The 17747-nt window shown below is 54.8% G+C and overlaps 2 protein-coding genes across 3 annotated transcripts in view; one reads left to right on the top strand and one right to left on the bottom strand.

Moving 5' to 3' along the window:
* Window positions 1-771: 771 nt before the first annotated feature.
* Window positions 772-16239, top strand: POLR1E (RNA polymerase I subunit E). Its single transcript, XM_004600248.2, has 12 exons — window positions 772-927; window positions 1368-1471; window positions 2462-2538; window positions 4506-4591; window positions 5465-5523; window positions 6178-6322; window positions 7710-7817; window positions 8600-8696; window positions 11605-11738; window positions 14143-14224; window positions 14905-15036; window positions 15864-16239. Exons 1-12 carry the CDS (start codon window positions 852-854, stop codon window positions 16021-16023), a joined length of 1260 nt encoding a protein of 419 aa, XP_004600305.2. The 5' UTR covers window positions 772-851; the 3' UTR covers window positions 16024-16239.
* FBXO10 (F-box protein 10) overlaps window positions 16204-17747 on the bottom strand; it is a 46348-nt gene continuing 44804 nt past the window's right edge. For both annotated transcript variants that reach the window (XM_055132137.1, XM_055132131.1), the window contains one exon: window positions 16204-17622. In XM_055132137.1, the coding sequence (XP_054988112.1) occupies window positions 17448-17622 (175 nt within the window). In that variant the 3' untranslated portion in view covers window positions 16204-17447. The remainder of the gene's footprint in view (window positions 17623-17747) is intronic.

The following is a 17747-nucleotide window of genomic DNA, read 5'->3' as shown; positions in this document are numbered from 1 at the left end:
AGGGTAGTTAAGATAGAGGAGGGCCCATTATGACAATAGCAGCTGGAAATGATCACTCTGGACAAGAACTGAATGTTGAAAGCGGGTGAAGGGATATAGATGATAACCTTTCAGCATCTATATCGCAAACCGTAAAGCCTAAAATGAGAGAGAGAAAGAAAAAGAAAGAGAAAAGAGGAGGTGCCTGCTCTAGAGGTAGACTGGGGTCGGGGGTGGTTTGAAGGGATGGGAAGGAAACTGGGGACACTGGTACTGAATTATATTACACTGGTGGCGGGATGGGTGTTATAACATTGTATGACTGAAAGACAATTATGAACAATTTTGTAATGCTCTATCTCACGGCTGGGCTGGAGCAATAGCACAGGAAGTAGGGCGTTTGCTCTGCACGCAGCCGACCCGGGTTCGATTCCTCAGTCCCTCTCGGAGAGCCAAGCAAGCTACCCGGGGGTATTCAATATGCCAAAAACAGTAACAAGACTCACAATGGAGATGTTACTGGTGCCCACTCGAGCAAATCGATGAACAACGGGATGACAGTGCTACAGTGCTATCTCACAGTGATTCAATTAAAAACATAAAATAAAAGCTTCAGCAGTGTTCTGAGCCTATCAGATGCTGCTCCCGCGTGAGCGAGAGCCACGCCCCCCAGCTTTGAGGGACAGGTAGTCTCACCTATGAGCCCTCAGGGGCGGAGCGCATAGTGGGCGGAGTCTGGGGTGGGACGACGCATCCCCTCACGCGGGGCGGTGCCCGGAGAAGCCACGCCCCTTCCGCCCGGCTCCCGGCGTGTGCGGCTCAGCCTGCCGGCTCTGGTTTTAGTTGCGGGGTTTGGGGCTCAGACCCGAGAGATGGCGGCGGAGGTGCTGTCCAGTGCGAGGTGGTCGTATTGTGGGGAGCCGGAGGAGAGCCAGAGAGCGGTGCTGGGTAAAGACTCCGTAGTTCTCCCTTCCGGGTCCCGTTAGTACTCCTGACGCCCCCTTTCCCGGCTGCGCCAAGTGCCTCCTCCCCCATCCCAAGCCCCTCGCTCTCCCCGGCCTGGGCTATTCTGTCCTCTCCTCATCCCTCTGTCCCACTTGCCAGCCGGAAGGGTGCCTCCCGGTGAGGCCCCATGCTTCCCGCCCGGTGCCACCTTCGCCTGTTGCCTTCTTTGCACTTGGTGAGCGGTTCCCTCTGATCTGGCCTCCTGTCTTAGCCCCGTCCCCCTGGTCATGCCCTCCTGTCACGCCCCCGTTCCCCAACTGCGCCAGGGCCTCTTCTTCAGCCCTCCTGTAAGGCAGGAAATGGGTTTCTTTGCACCCCAATCCTCCCCACCCGGTGCTGACTCTTCTCTGCCCGCGTCTCATGTCCGGCCTGCAACGGTCCAGTGCAATTCTCCAACGGGAAGCTGCTGAACCCGGGCAACATGCGCTTCACCTTGTACAAGAGCAGCGACTCCACGAACCCCAGGAAGAGAGGCCAGCGGATCCTGGTAAGTGCTGCCGTTTCTCCAGTGCCCTCCACGCTGCGGGTTTGGAGGCCCCTTGGGTATGGCAGGAACGGAGGAGGGCAGAGGGGAGAACTGGAGCCGAGGGGTAGCCATGGCAGTAGATGGAACTCAGGATCCCCTCTCCCCTGGGAGAAGTGGGGGGTGCTCACCCTAGCGACTCCTGGAGGATGGGGCTTGGTTTCAGAGCCTGGTTCAGTTTTCCAGGCCAAGGGCAGGGACAGGGACAGATGCAGGGAAGCAGCAAAGCTTGGCTGTGATTGAGGAATGAGCAGCCTTTCCCGTGGCATAGAAAAGAGCAACTGAGGAGAAGTCCTAGAGCACTCAAGAAGGGCTCCGCGGTGGGGGAGGTAGTGCAGAGGAGAGGTGAAAGCTCTTGGCTTGCATGCGACTATGGCCACGACAGTGGTTTGAATCCCAGCACTGCATATGGTTCCTCACGTACCTCCAGGTGTGGCCCCTGAGCACTGCTGATGTGGTCAGGTCAAAGATCGCACCCCCCCTCCCCCTTACACTACCACCACCTCTTCCCCAAAGGTTAGGAGACTGGGGCTGTGGCTCTGTGTGCTTGCTTTGCTTGTATGAGGTTCCGAGTCAGTCCCCAGCACCCCAGAAATGAAGGACTTGGAACCTAGGCCGGGAGTTGCTGAGGGAACCATGCTGTTTCAAGGACCTGCAGGTGCGGGAAACCTGGGGCCTCTCTCCCAAGTGAGTCTTGTGGAACAGTTTCCCCAAGAACCTTTCAAACCAGCCAGGAGAAAGCTCTACCTGGGACTTTCCTCTCAGAATCCTCTTGCCATTCCCCAGGGACACCCCAGGGCACTTGAAGACAGTGGGCCAGGGTCACCTTTCGGAGGCTCCCCCATCTCATCCACCGTGCTTCTGAATTTTGAATGTTGGCCAGCACGGAAAGGGAGAGAAGGTCCTTAGTGCCCCTCAACTGTTATGAATGCGGCTTTTCTCTTTGCGTTTTAGGCAGCCGAAACAGAGCGACTTTCCTACGTGGGAAATAATTTTGGGACCGGAGCCCTCAAATGCAACAATCTGTGCAGGTAGCACTGCGGGAAGGGACACTGGGGAAGGGAGGGTGGGGTTCACAGTCTTTACAGGGGTTGGAGGGGAAAATCTCGGGAGGATTATCAGGCTTGTGTTTGTTCCCAGATACAGGACCTTCTCCCCAGCTTGTAGACATTCTAGGAAAGGAGGATGCTTATTTGTTGGGTTTCTTAAAATCCTTTTTGGGGGATGAGGAGGGGGGTGGGTGGAAGGGAGGATTTGGTCACATCCAAACCCCTAGTGCTCAGGATTACTCCTGGTTCTGTACTTGGGAATCACTCCAGGCAAGCTAGAGGGAGTCTCTAAGAATTGTCTTCTCCCCATGACTACCATCCATATAGGATGCTGGGGATGTGGATCAACTGCTTGCAATTTACGTGCCTTACCCATTGTGCTATCTCTCTGGCCCTCATGCTATTCCTTGTTAATAGCTGTCTTGTTACTGAAGACAGCGGTCTCCTCTCACTTGGAGTGAGTGATAACAAAAGCCTGCCTGGAGAGTGCCTTGGCACTAGCTTCAGAAGAAGGATTTTGGAGTGTTCAGGGGCTTGGGGTTTCCGTCCTGTTCTGCTGCTGATTGCCTGCCTTTGGGCAACTCTGTCTTTCCTGACCCTTCGCCTTCAGCCTCTTAGGTATAGGGATGATTGTCCAGCAGAACTGGCAGAGTGTGGTGTCCCTGTGAGGGTACCCCACTGTGAGAAAGTCCCCTAGACTGCCTGAGGGAAAATTCAGAGGAATGTGCATTTGCTTAAACCTATGACCACCCTGTCACCCCTTTGTGTAGATTCTCTAGTTCAGATTTGTCTTTTCCCCGTGACTGCCAAGTTATTACTTATCTTTATCTCTGTGAAATTTGTATCTGAAGTACATCCTAGTATCATACTAGATTTTTGTTGTTGTCGTTGGGGGGAGGGGAGATAGGTTGGGCCACACCTAGAGCAGTGCTCAGGAACTATTCTTTGCTCCATTCTTTCCAGCTCTTGGGGACCACATGTGGTGCTGGGGATTGAACCAAGCCGGGCCTCCCTCCAAGGCGAGTGTCCTACCTCCGTACTATCTCTCTGGCCCCAGTAATTCTGATTCTTATGTCTCCAATAGGTTTCCCATTACAGCAGTGACTCCAGATGTGACAGTTCTCAGGATCTCCTGGTGGTTTTGGTTTTTTGGTTTTCTTTTCCCAATAAGATCCACCCTAGTGGTCCTGTCTGTTCTTCCTCCTTTTCCGCCTCATGCAGAGAACTATTGCTATGTGCTGCTCACCAGCAAATGATGTACTTCAGGTGTATTGGGACAGAGGGAAAGCTTAGAACCTTGGGGATTCCTCCCTCTTCCCCCACCACCAGTGGTACTTGGCCAACCAGCTGACTGATTCAACAAAGGACCTGCACAGTCCCTGTAGTGCTGGGTATCTCCAGGTTCACACCATGGTGCTGGGTCCTCCAGGACTTACATGCAGTGGTACCCAGGGGCATGTGGTGCTGGGGTTGGAACATTCAGCGTGTCCCGTGATCACTGAGTTATCACCCAAACCCAATGGTTGAGCCTGGAAAACAGAAAAAGGAAGTTTGTGTTTTCTTTACAATGTAGAAAAATCTATTGGAAAGTAGAAGAGAGAGGAGGGAAAGAAACGCCCCCCCTGTGAGGGAGGGACTTAGTATAGGATTAAGTTTGAAACTTTTTCTTTTTTAAAAGAGAAAGAAGGGCTAGAGCAATAGCACAGTGGGTAGGGTGTTTGCCTTGCACACGGCCGACCCGGGTTCAATTCCCAGCATCCCATATGGTCCCCTGAGCATCACCAGGAGTAACTCCTGAGTGCAGAGCCAGGAGGAGTAACCCCTGTGCATCACTGGGTGTGACTTAAAAAGAAAAAAGAGAAAGAACTTTTTTTTTTAAAGGGAAAAGAAAGTTGTACCAGCAAATTGGAATGATCTGTGGTCAAAAGTATTATTCCTCCTTCATTCAGGCATTTTGTGGGGATTTTGAATAAGACGTCCGGCCAGATGGAAGTGTATGATGCCGAATTGTTCAACATGCAGCCACTATTTGCAGGTAGGTCGAACTGCTCCACCAGGTGTGGCCCTGGAGTGCAGGATTTGAGGGCATACTCAGTAGTGTTTGAAGATGCTTAGGGGTTCATGGGGTGTTGGGGAAGCAACTGGGTCAGCCGCATGCACAGCAAGAGCCTTCACCCCTGTACTGTCTCGGTCCCAAGGACCAGTTTCTTTTTTTTTTTTTTCTTTTTGGGTTACACCCAGCAATGCACAGGGGTTACTCCTGACTCATGCACTCAGGAATTACTCCTGGTGGTGCTCGGGGACCATATGGGATGCTCGGAATCGAACCCGGGTCAACCTCATGCAAGGCAAACGCCCTACCCGCTGTGCTATTGCTCCAGTCCCCCCAAGGACCAGTTTCTACTCCCATCTGTGCTGCTTCCTGGTGCTCTGACCGGGGCCGAGTCGTAGCAGCTGGTAGCCTCCTTCTCCTGATTAGTCAAGTGAAGAGGTCACGTCAGATTGCCTTTTCATTTGACTCCTCCATTGATTCTCCAGTTTCTCTGTGTGTTGAAGATACTTCCGGAATGTGTGCCCTGTGTATCTGGGAAGTCCGCCACTAAAGAAAACGTATTTTAGCCTTTAGCTGAACTGGAGAAGAAGGAAATTCAAACACTTATTGTTTGTGAACGTACAGATTAGCTTTTCCTTCCCTTGACATTACTGTTTGTTTAGTGGGGGGTTTGTTTGTTTTTATTTGGGAGTGGTGGTGGTTGAGCCACATTGTTGATGCTCGGGCATACACCTGGCTCTGTGTTCAGGGGTCACTCCTGACTGCCTGGGTGGCTGTGTGAGGTCCCAGGGATGAACTGGCAAGTGACTTACCCCTGTACTTTCCCTCTCTCCAATCCCTATTTGTGTTTGATAGATGAACCCGTTGAGAGTGAATCATCCCTGGAGAATCAGAACAAAACTTTCAGAGAAAAGGTAAGTGGGATGTTGTTAAGATCAGGATCTTAAATTCAGTCTGTCCCTCATGCTGGGACATCGGTAAGATGAGCTGATTGACTGTGATGTTCTGGCCTGCCGCCGTACTCATCCCATCTTTGGATCTCTGCCAAGTTTCGGTTGCTTCCCCCTCAATCTCAGCATTTCTGCCCTGTCCCTCAGTCTCCTGCGTGCGCATGTGCACACACAAAGAGCTACAGATGTAACAGAACACTTGTTATTTTAGGATTTAGGCCAGCATCTCTAAATCCTTGTAGAAGGAGAAAAGTTTCTGCTATTAACCGGGAAGCTTTCACCTGCAATCCAGGTAGACTTAAGGATGTTCCGTAGACAGTGGCTAGGAAGGTCTTCTCACACCAGGATGGGTAGCGGCCAGGAGCAACTACCGAGAAGAAGGGAAGAGTGCCCTGGGGGCACTCCGAGGACTGGACAAAGTTTGCATTTGCCCAGTGGTGACTCTGCTGACTTGTTTGTGAAGGCAGTGCTGAGAGTCTGGGGAGAGCATCTGCTCCTTTTAGCAGCCCCGCGGTATCTGGCAGGACACCACCTGCTTTCACAGCGTAGTGAACTGGCTTCCCGAGGCTAAGTGCATCCCCGTGGTCTTCCCCTGTGACCGAGTCTGTCTCCGGCCAGATGGATTCTTGCATCGAAGCCTTTGGAACCACCAAACAGAAGCGGGCTCTGAACTCCAGGAGAATGAACAGCGTTGGCAGCGAGTCTCTGAATCGGGCGGTCACTAAAGCTGCGGAGGAGATCATTGGCACGAAGGGCATGACAGGTAAGCAGCTGTGATGCGGGGAGTCCTCCAGGCTGGGTCAGGAGCACCCCCAGGGTTCCCTCCTGAGCCCCTGACCCGTCTGCCAGGTGCTCCCTTCCCTCTTGCAGAGGTGAGTGGGAAATGTCGGAGGCGACCCAGCCTCTGGAGAGAAAGGCATGGGGTTTGGAGAGGCAGGTCGGGGTGAGAACCTGTGGGCTCGGGAGGCAGCAGGCCCAGGCTGTCTCCGGAGTGATGCACTAATGATAACCTGGGCCTAGCGAGTACTGTTACCCGGCCAGGGCGCGTATGGCGCCTCTCTGGCCCCTCAGCATGTCCCGACGGGCCACAGGTGATGATGCATAAATGGGAAGAGGGGCTGCAACACACGACTAGGGGCCCATCGGCTGGAGAGATGCTCTGGCAGATAGGTAGCTTGCCTTGCATGCTGACCCGGGTTGGGTCTCCGAGCCCCGCCAGGAGTGATCCCTAAATTCGGAGTCAGGAGCAGAGACGTCTGTGTCTCCATTTTCTCACAGACACACTTCAGGACATTTCTGATTTTGTTCGGCTTACTCCGTTATTTTTAATTTTTATTTTCAGTTTTTCAATTTTTTGTGTCACATTCGATTATGCTCAAGGGTTACTTCTGGCTCTGCACACAGGAATTAGTTTTAGCAGTGTGTGGGGGACCATATGGGATGGGTCGGGGATCGAACCCAGGTCAGCTGTGTGCAAGGCGAATGCTCTACCTGCCGTGTTATCTCTCCGGCCCCTCAGTTCACTCTGGTATTGACTTAAACACAGTCCATTCATTTTTTCCACATCATTCTACCAGTGCACCGATTACACTATTCCTGCCCTTTCTATATACAATTTTATAACTGCAGCTTTCTGTTTTGATTTTGTTTTTGTATGTTTTACATTATAACATGGAGGCATTTTATTTTGGGGATTTGACTTATGGAGGAATTTTATTTTATTTTTTTTTTTTTTTTTGCCATTCCCGGTGGTATTCTGGGCCTACTCCTGGCTCTGCTTAGGGGAGCCCTGTGTGGTGCTCTGGGCCTCCTTCTCGTGCTGGGCCCGTTGTTCTTTCACTCTGGCCCCCCAGGGGGGAATTTTCTAGAAATTAAGCCATCAAAGACTTTTTCAGTGAGCTTCACTTTCACCTTCTCTCATATTGGCACGTCTCTCTGTCCCTGCTGCCCTGCACACTGATTGTGGGGCCATTACCCTGGTGGCCTCTGGGCTTGGGTTGGTCCCCGAGTGACTCAGTATACTAGACGGTCAGCCTGGGCAGGTGAGGGCTTTGTGGCCCCTGGAGACCTGGCGCTCCCAGGTTTCACGAGGGTTGGGGCCCCGGAGCCAGGCAGGGGGGCGCTCATGTGGCTCTTCTCTGCCTCCACAGCCCTGCTCAGCGATGCTGCCCAAGATGATGCACAGGACGACTCCCTCTACCTCCCTCCCTGCCATGCCGACGCAGCCACGCCCGAGGACGTGTACAAATTTGAAGACCGTATCCTTTTGGCAGTAGGAATGTTGCCTGACCTCTCGAGTCAGGCTGTCCGGGCTGTGGGTGCTGGGCCCCTCGCCCGGCTTACCGAAGCCGCTCCCGGACCTTTGCAGTGGTCCTCGTGTGAGTCTGGGCCTTAACTCACTGGCTGTGCACCCCGCACTGGCCACTCGGCTCACCGCTTCTGGAGCACAGCCTACAGCTCAGCCCCGCGGGGTCACCCAGAGATTTGTCCAAATATTTCTTTTTCAGGGCTGGCTTGCCCGATGCCCGCGGTTTCAAGTTTTCAAAGAGTGTCGTGTGGTTGGTTTTCAGTGCTGTGGGGTGGTGGTGCCCCAGGGTGGGCATCAGCCTCAAAGCTTCACACGGTACTCTGCCCTGTAGCCATGTTCCCGGGCCCTTGTTTTCCTCCCTGCCTCCCCTACCCTTTTGTTCCTCATCTTGCAGAGACACTCACACACCTGCTGGGTCAGGCCGAGTAGTTTTGATAACGGAAGATCAGGTGTGTCGACGGTCGTTGTGGTTCTAGACAGGGAATGTGTCCGCGGTGGCTCTGCGTTTGTGACAAGGAGGAGAAGGCGGAAAAGCCAAGGCAGGGAAGTGTGGCCCGGCCAGGGCGTCAAGGCAGCCAAGGCCCCCAGCTCTGCGCTCTGACTGGGGTGGACTCGGCTCCGAACCTGTTTCCTCACTCCCAGAGTGAGGCTGTCCCCACGTGGCCGAGCAAGGGGAGGGTTCCGCGGGGAGGGTTCCATCTTGTTCAGACCCGGTTCTTGACCTCAGCCCAGTTCTTTCCCCTGCCGAGTATGAGGCTCTGGAGGCGCCTTCCGAAGCCTTCAGGAACGTCACGTCGGAAGAAATACTGAAGATGATCGAAGAGAACAGGTACCCCCCACAGTGGAGGGGTTGTCTGGGGGGCGAGCCCCGGGGCCCTGCAGTGCTCCCTGGGCACGGGAGCCCCGGCTGTCCGCAGGGAACACGCGTCTGCTCAGCGCAGCTCTCCAATGTGCTCAAGTTTTGGCCAGTGTCTGGACATCCAGGCTCACTGGCCCCAGGTATGGGCGCATCCAAGGCGAGTCGGCCTCAGTGTACCGGTGGGGCCCCAGTGCTGGGCGGAAGGGCTGGCCGGAGTGATGCTTGAGTTTTCCTAAAGTTAAATCTGTTATTATTGGGGGGGGTGGGGGGGCCGGGCCACACTTGGCCGTGCTTAGGAGTCGCTCCTGTTATGAGCTCAGAGTTGCTGTCAGTTGCTTCCTACAGAGCTCTGGGGGCTGTGCGGGGCCCGGATGGAAGCCAGGGCCCCTCATGCACACACTCTGTACTCCGACCTCTTAAGCTTGCTCTCTGCTGCCCTAAAGTTAAATTTCTATTGAGTATTATTGTAATTTTTTTTTTTTTTTACTTTTTGGGTTACACCCGGCGATGCACAGGGGTCACTCCTGGTTTTGCACTCAGGAATTACTCCTGGCGGTGCTCAGGGGACCATATGGGATGCTGGGACTCGAACCTGGGTCAGCCGCATGCAAGCAAACGCTCTACCCACTGTGCCATCTCTCCAGCCCCTATTTTAATTTTTAATAATTTTTTTTTTCAGAGGAACACAAGGGTACACCACGCTAGCCACCCATTCCATCCTCCTCTTCTGACGTAGGGATGGGGGTCCTGGGGGTGGAGGAGCAGCGGCCAAGGTGGCTGCCTCCTGGACCCGTGGGAGAGGGCCAGCTGTGGGGATCAAGTTTCAATTTTTTGTCTTGTGTTTGGGTCACACCTGGCTGTGCTGCTGGCTTACTCTTGGCTCACTCCTGACTCTGTGCTCGGGAATCACTCCTGGCAGGACTCGGGGAACCCTATGTGGTGCTGGGGATCAAACCTGGGTTGGCTACATGCAAGATAAGTGCCCTACCCACTGTACTCTCTTAAGGTCTGGCCCCTCTAAGTATATTTTTATCTTTATGGCCCTTTTAAGAGTATATTTTTTATATATACATATTTTTTATTTTATTTTTTTTTTTGTGGGGGTGGCGGTCACACCTAGCAGTGCTCAGGGCTTACTCAGGAATCACCCTGGCAATGCTCGGGAGGCTGCTTGCTAGGTGCAAGGCCAGCCCCCTACTTGCACTGCTTTCACTCTGTCCCCTCCAAGAATATATTTTAAATAATTTCAAGATGACCCACTTCCCTCTACCGCCCCTTTTAAAAAGCCATTCCACACAGCTTTATAATGATGGGGGAATTTTTTTGTGTGTTTCTTCTTCTTCTTTTTTTTTTGCTTTGGAATTTGTTCTCTCAATAATTTATTTATTTTTTGGTCACACACACCTAGCACTTCCCAAGGGTTGTTCTTGCCAGTGTTCTGGAGACCACCGAGTGCCAGGGATCAAACCCAGGGTTCCCACATGCAAAATATGTTCTCCAACCCTTTGAACTATCTCCCTGACCCAGATAATTTCTTCTTGAGAGTGTAAAAATGTCTCAGCTGTTGGCTGGCTCCATTGTAAGGCTTTTTTGTTTTTCCCCTTCAAAATCTTGCTAAAATATAATGAAATCAGAGCTTTGGTAAAGGTTTTTTGGTTTTGTTTTGTTTTTTTCCTCTCCAAATGAATTCATTTTCCCTGCTAACAGTCATAATGGGGCAGTGGTCCTGGGCGAGTGTAGACAAGCTGGGGGTGAGGAAGTCTGGAGGGCTTAACGCCCCTCCCCCCCCCGTCACAGATCTTCTCTCTCTCCTACCTGCAAAATGATGGGTTCCCAGCTGCTCTCCAAGAACTGCTTCATCACTGCACGTCTAGGTCTCAAGAATGGGGAAGGGTTGGTAGGGCGCCTGCCTTGCAGGTGGCCGACCCAGGTTCAATCCCCAGCGACCCTTATGGTCCCTGGAGCACCTCCAGGAGTCATTATTCCTGAGTAACTCCTGAGCCAGGAGTAACGCCTGAGCACTGCCAGGTGTGGCCCAAAACAAACAAAAAGTGAAGGTGCAATAAGAGTCAAACCAGCCTCTAACATGTGCCAGCCCCTGCCCAAGGTGTGTTGCGGTGCACGAGACAGTGCCTCAGAGGAGTGTCCTCTCCTGGGCCGCAGCTCAGAGGGCGAACATGCAGAGGTGCAGAAACGTGTCCAGTAGAGGAGAGGGGATTTGGACCCAGGCAGCTGGTCTGCAACCCACAGTATCCAGCGGGCTGCCTGCTGCGTGGAGAACGTTTCCCCGGAGCTCGGCCATACCATCATTGATGCATTGTCCATGCCGCTCCTGTACCACGCTGACATATTTGAATGCACTCAGAAAGACCCTGCGGCCTAAAATGTTCACTGTTTAGCCCAGTGCTCCCCCAAGAGGGTGGCAGGGCCTCCCCAGGGGTCCTGGAGCTAAGGAGGAGGTAGTTGGGGCCAGGGTAGGGATGGGCTTTGTCTTGTGTTCGAGTAATGAAGGTGGATTTCAGGACCAGAATGAGAGTAAAGTGGGGACATGGCCTGTCTTACACGAGCCCAACCTGCATTCAGTCCCTGGCGCCCCGTACGGTTCCCTGAACCCCACTAGGAGTGATCCCCGAATGCAGAGCCAGGAGTCAGCCTTGAGCACCACTGTGTGTCCCCTACGCCACCCCCCAAAATAGGTGGATTCGCAGGGGGCTGCTGAGTGATCTTTCTTGTGGTCAGTTGGGGGCGTCCCTGGCCCTGTCCTCTGTGCTCCTGGGGGAGCCTTATTTATCCCGTGCTGAGGGGTGCAGGGCCATATGTGGGAGGACGGAGACTCCCTGGCGGGGCTGATGCTCACCCCATGCACCCCTCCTTTCAGCCACTGCTCCTTTGTCATCGAGGCGCTGAAGTCTCTGCCAGTCGATAAGGAGCGGCGCGACCGCCAGGCCCGGTGCCTCTGGTTTCTCGACACCCTCGTCAGATTTCGAGCCCAGAAGGTGATAAAGCGGAAAAGTAAGTCTCCTCGGCGTGTCGCTCTGGGTTCTGCTGTTTCCCAGTTTCTGGTCTGTCTGTAGTTCTTTTTTTTTTTCCCCCCCACTGGTTTAAAATCATCTTTTATTTCTGTGATATGTAAAGGGAGTAATCTTCTAATTACTGTGTCTTCCTAGTGATACTCAAATGACATTATTTGAGGATAAATTTTCACATTTATTGGAGTAAAATATTTTCTGTTATTTTAAAGAATCGGTTCAGTGTATTATACTGAAAATATTATTCAAGTTGATCTGGAGTCATATTCAGCAGGCTGGCTGGCAGCATACCTTGGATAAGCTTGAGTACTGTTGAGGAAACCCCTGAGCAGGGGTCTCCAGGGATAACTCCTTAGCACCACCTGGAGTGGCCCCCCCAAAAAACAAAAACTTTTATTATATAAAGTGATTAGGTGACATGTGTATAGTTTATCAATTTTTATCATGTCTTTCAATCTTATAATAGAATTTTAGAATGAAAACAGACTTAGGTATCTGATTTATCTTTCCCCTTTCCCCCATTACTATACAGATGAGAGAACTGGGTACCTGGACTTACAGTGATGTAGCTAATTAGTAGTAAAGATGGGTCTAGGGAATAAGGGCTTCTTTTGTTTTTCACTGGTCTTGCGTTAAAATGCCTAATCTCTCATTGTACTGAGGTTAATGGTTTACTCCATTAATGTTTATCAGATGGTTTTAGGTCAGTGCTTCTTTTTTTTTTTTTAATAATTATTATTATTTTTTTAAATTGAATTACCATGAAAAAACTTACAAAGCTTTCAGGTTTAAGTCTCAGTCATACAATGATCAAACACCCATCCCTTCACCAGTGCACATGTTCCACCACCAAGAAACCCAGTATACCTCCCATCCCACCCACCCCCTGCCTGTGTGGCTGATGATTTTCACTTTACTCTCTCCTTACTTTGATTGCATTCCGTATTTCAATGGAAAACTCATTATTATTATTTGGAATTTCCCCCCAGCAATCAGACCTGTCAAAAAGGCATCGTTTGATAATTTGTTTTCCATTGCTGAGAAGGAAGAGCATATGCGGTCTTCCTTCCCTGTGGCTATCGCGGCCGCATGGTTTTGGATTTCTGGTATTTTAGTAATTAAGTCCAGAGAAATTTCTGCCAGAAGTCGCATCACTGCAAGCTTGTACCTCTGGGTAGTGGGCTGTATAAGATGGTGGTCGCCATGCGGCCACTGTCGCCGCATCTGCTGCCGAAAGGAAAGGCCGAGAGAGAAAAACCTTTCCCCTCCCGGGGCGGCATGGGGCCGTAGCTCAGTTCATAGTCTGGAGGCATTTCTGCAAGATGCTGCTGGGTGCCGAAAGTAGTTAGTGGGCCTCCGGGATCATGGTCTTTTAGGAGAGGAGGAGCCATTTGTGTGTGGCAACTCGGGGTCTTGTCTGGGCAGAGAGCGTGTCTGTAGTTCTTGACCCGGCTCTGGAGAGAGGAGGAAGCAGTACTGGCCGCTTCCGTGCTTGTTCTTGATCTTAGTTTCCTTACTTGGCTTGGGGGACACACCTGGCCGTGCTTCGGGGCTACTCCCAGCTCTGTGCTGGTGAGCAGGGGAGCACTTTGTGGTACTTGTGTGGACCTTGGGACCAGGCCTTGACCCTGGGCCTCTGACAGGGCCAGCGTGCCCTCGGCTTGTGGGGCCCCTCTCCCCGCCCCAGTCTTTGTAATGGTCTAACCGGGAGGTCCCTCTGCTTTGCTGGCCTGCAGGGGTCTCGGAGCTCCTCCCTCCGCCATTCGGGCTGAGGCCTGGTCAGAGCCCGTGACGTGTGTGGTGGTGGATGCGGGTCCTGTTCAGGTCTGGGGCGGATTTTATAGGATGGTAAAGCCAGCCAGAATCCCCTGGGGAGCAAGGGTGGCCTTGCTCAGCCTGCTGGCAGGTTGGGGGCATGTCTGTTTAACTTCTGTCAGGGAGTGGTGAGCAACTCTCTAGCCCACCCCATCGACACTGCCTGGGGGTCCCAGCAGGAGGCGCCTGTGATTCGAGGCGTCCTGTGTCTTGTGGCTGACTCTCCCTGTTCGTGCGTCTCAGTATTCACTGGGTTCTTCCTTTCCCTTCCTCTCTGGGGCATTCTACACCCTCTCTTGCGTTCTCGAAGCTCAGGATTCCGTGTCTTCGGGTCTCCTCACATGTGCTCCTCTTTCTCTTCCCTGGCCGTCACGAGCATCTTTCTCGTCAGCCGTAGCCCAGAGCAGCCGAGTGCATTGGCAGACCCAAGAGCTGCCCTCTCCTCTGGGCTCCAGCATCTCTCCCCGGGCACCCTGGGGCGCCCTCCTCACCTCAACCCCCACAGGAGGGGTGCAGCCTGAGGGTTTCCTTACCAGGAGAACGACTCCACTCTGCTCTGCTCTGCCCTGCAGGTGCCCTGGGACCTGGCGTGCCCCACATCATCAACACCAAACTGCTGAAGCACTTCACCTGCTTGACGTACAACAACGGCAGGTCCGGAGGTTTTTCTGCCCAGGATGAAGAGAGCGAGCCGGGGCGGTGGGGAGTGGGGCTCAGGGGCTTGGATTCAGTTCCATAGCCCTACAAAGAGGCCGCTCCGAAGCCAGAGCCAGTTGTGGGGCAGGGGTGGGGGGTGTTCTCGGCTTATGTACGCGGGGTCTTCTAGTTTGGGTGAGCGTTTGGGGCTGAGCCACAGTCCCCACCCAGGGTATGCTGAGAAACCACCTTGATCTGATGTGCCCCAGGACTAGTCCAGGCCAAGGCCTGGCAGCTCCTTTATGTCACGTATCATTTCAGGGGAGCCCTGCCTTGCATCCCCTAGAACTGGGAGTGCTGGCAGTTGGGGTGCCAGTGAGGGGTTAGAACCCTGAGCCGTGCACCCAGGCCTCCCCGCCCCTGCCATATACTTGCCGTGTGGTTCTGACTCTGAACTGTTGGGAACGTTCCTTAGCAGCTGAGTCTGGGGGGGCCTCTGCCGAGCAGGGAGCAGGGCTCCGGGGTGCTGGTGGGTGCCCGTATCTCTGTCCTCCCAGGGGACACAGGGGCCGGCCCTCTGCGCCTGGCTGTGACGGCCCCTTGTAGGGCGGCACCGGGAGGCACCCAGTTGGTCTTGCTCTCGGCGAAAATTCTCTCCTGACTTCACATCTCTTCTTGGCCGCCACTTGGCTTTGCAGCTTGCGGAACTTGATTTCGGATTCCATGAAGGCGAAGATCACGGCCTACGTGCTCTTGCTGGCCTTGCACATCAGCAACTTTGAGACGGACCTGACGGTGCTGCAGAGAGACCTTAGGCTCAGCGAGAAGCGGTGAGCTCCCCACGGGACCAGGGTCAGGCTCCACTTCCGGTGCCCACGGCGGTTGTCTGTGGTAGAGGCTGAGACGAACACGCCACCCCCTCAGGCAGGGCCACCATCTTCGCAACCACCCTGCACACAGGCTGCATGTCCCATGTTGGAGGAGGCAGCACTTACCTGCTGGCACACCACAAAGGGCCATAGCCCAGGCCTTCTCCCAATCGCAGAGCTGGTCTCCCGGAACAGCCCCCCGTCCCTGTGTGAAGGGCCCTGGGAGAGGGGTTCGGGTGCCCCCCAGGGGACAGAGCCCAGGGTGCCAGTCATCAGGAAACCCCACTGCAGTGTAGAGAGAGGACGTGTATGGGGTCAGAGGGGACGGGGCCAGAGGCTGCCATTGGTCAGACTTGGGCATTCGGCCTCTCAGCCCTGTGGCCGGACTAGACGGAGCTCCAAGGCTGAGTCTGCCCGTTGCTTTGTCAGATCCTAACTGGTCTATTTGCCTTGGTTGGGGCCTCATCTGGGCCCCCTGGGGACTGTCTCTGTGGGGTTGCTGTCCCCCGCAGATGCTGAGAACAGGGGTGCTGGGCCATGCTGCTGGGTTCCCGCCCCCCCCTCAGGGGACATTCTTTAGTGGATGGGGCTCTGAGATGTGCTGGGCTCACTGGTGGGGCCAGGGGTCTTGCCTGCCTCTCGTTCGTGGTGGGGTGTGATGGCTCCTGGTATCCCCCCTGGAGGTGCCAGCTGCCTTCACAACAATGCCTAGAGCCCCCTCTGTGCCTGACTCCCTGCCCCAGTTAGGCCTGTGGAGGTGACGCTCCTTTGCGTGGATTTTCCCTCAGGATCATCGAGATTGCAAAGGCCATGCGGCTCCGGGTGTCCAAGAGGAAAGTGGAGGTGGCGGCTGGCCGGGAGGAGGAGCACCGAGTTGGGGTCCTGCGGCTCCCGCTGCCCGCCCCACAGAGTGCCGAGCGCCAGGCCAAGCGGCGGAGAATCACCTAGACGGCCGCTGCCTGTCCCTGCTCTCGGTCCTTTTATTTGTATAAAGAGACGGAAGATGCAGCCGGCAGCCAGCCTCTCAGTCATGCTGGCGGCGTGCCAGCTCCCGGCCACGCTGAGAAGAACCGGGGAAACCCACCCCCCCCCCACCCCCAGTCCCTGAACACGCAAGCCCGGAGGGACCGCTGTTAAAATAAAAACTTTTATTTTGGTTGCTGAGATTTGTCAAAGCACTTGGTTCACGGAAAAGCCGTTTCTTACAAAATTATAAAGGCAGCATTTTGTACAGCGACTCACGAGAGAAGCGGGACAGGCCTCTCGTCCGTGCTCCCCAGCGCCCACCCCGAGAGCAGCACCCAGGGCCGGGGAGAACCAGCCCAGGGAGCCGTCAGCAGATGCTCGACAGCAACCCCGGGGCTGGCCGAGGCCCCGAAGGAGGGGCGGGGTGGGTGGGGGCCCCCAGCTCTGGGGACCTGGGCGTGCCTGTGCTGGCCGAGGGGAGGCCTCCGGGAGCTGGCCCTTCCCGAACCTCCTCCAGCCCAGCAGGGTCCCGGGGACACAGACCGTGACACGGGGCCCCTACAGGGCCTCCCAGGCAGGGACGAGGGGCAGGGCAAATGCCAAGCAAGGCAGAAAGTGCTCAGTACCTGAGGGGCTCAGAGGGGGAAGGGCACGGCCACGGCGAGGGCGGGCTCAGGAGGTGGCAGTGTGCGCGCTGACCGAGGCGGAGGCATGCTGGCAGGAGTGGGGAGCGAGAGCCAAGGCACAGTGGGAAACCACGGCAGGGCGGGGGGTAGCGGCGGGGCCTGTGGGCAGACATGAACTGGATCCCGCAGGGCCGCTGGTGTGGGTGGCCCTCCAGAGTCTGGGGGGCACTGTGAGGGGCCGGCAAGGAGCACGCAGCCCTCGTCAGCCTGGACGCCTCCCGCATCTCTGTCCAGGGAGGGAGAAATCCAGGTGCTTGAGGAACATCAGCCCCTGCGGACAGCTAAGGAGTCTGGTGAGGTCCCGGGTGGCCACAGAAAGGTCGGGGAAAGGGACAGCACAGGACGTGAGGGTGGCTATTCCCATGAAGAGTCTGGAGTGAGTGCGCCTCACTCCCAAGCTCTGACTCCCCCAATTCTGCCCGAACCCACCACCTTTGGTTCCATTTTCTCCTCAAGAATCATCCCTCCCAGTGCTCCATGTGGAGGACCTTGGGGCAGAAAGGCGGTGGGGTGGGGGTGGGCAGGTTGATGATCTGAGTTCCCCAGGAAGCCTGGGGAGTTGAGGACAGTGGGGACCCGACCCAGTGCCATCATTGGTCACTGCGTTTTCCACCCCACGGCGTCCGTGCCTCTTAGTCACAGCACCCCAAGAGCAGGCTGTGAGAGGGGGCTGCTCCCAGAGTCTTGGGCCAGCCCCAGGACCCGTGCCGAGGACTCCTCTCATAGGATGGTGCAGAAGATGCTTCGGTTGCTGTGGTAACCGCCTTCCACTCGGGCTGAGATCCGGGTCGCCATGGCCGTCACTTTCTGCCCACTGTGGGCTGATGAGGGAACCCGGAGGGCGTTCTCAAGGTGGGGCCGTGCTGGGGGGTTCACGAGGCGCCACGTGTCTGATCTGGAGGAGCGAGAGGGTGCTGAGACAGGCCAGAGCTCACAGACAGCAGGGGTGGCGTTGCTGGGGATAGGGGACAGGGTGGCGGTGAGGGCGGCTGAGGCATGGATTCGGGGGTGCTGGCAGCA

Source organism: Sorex araneus, chromosome 1 (genome assembly GCF_027595985.1).
Source record: "Sorex araneus isolate mSorAra2 chromosome 1, mSorAra2.pri, whole genome shotgun sequence".
Taxonomy (NCBI): Eukaryota; Metazoa; Chordata; class Mammalia; order Eulipotyphla; family Soricidae; genus Sorex; species Sorex araneus.
The sequence above is the reverse complement of the archived record's forward strand: the minus strand, read 5'-3'. Positions and strand labels throughout refer to the sequence as shown.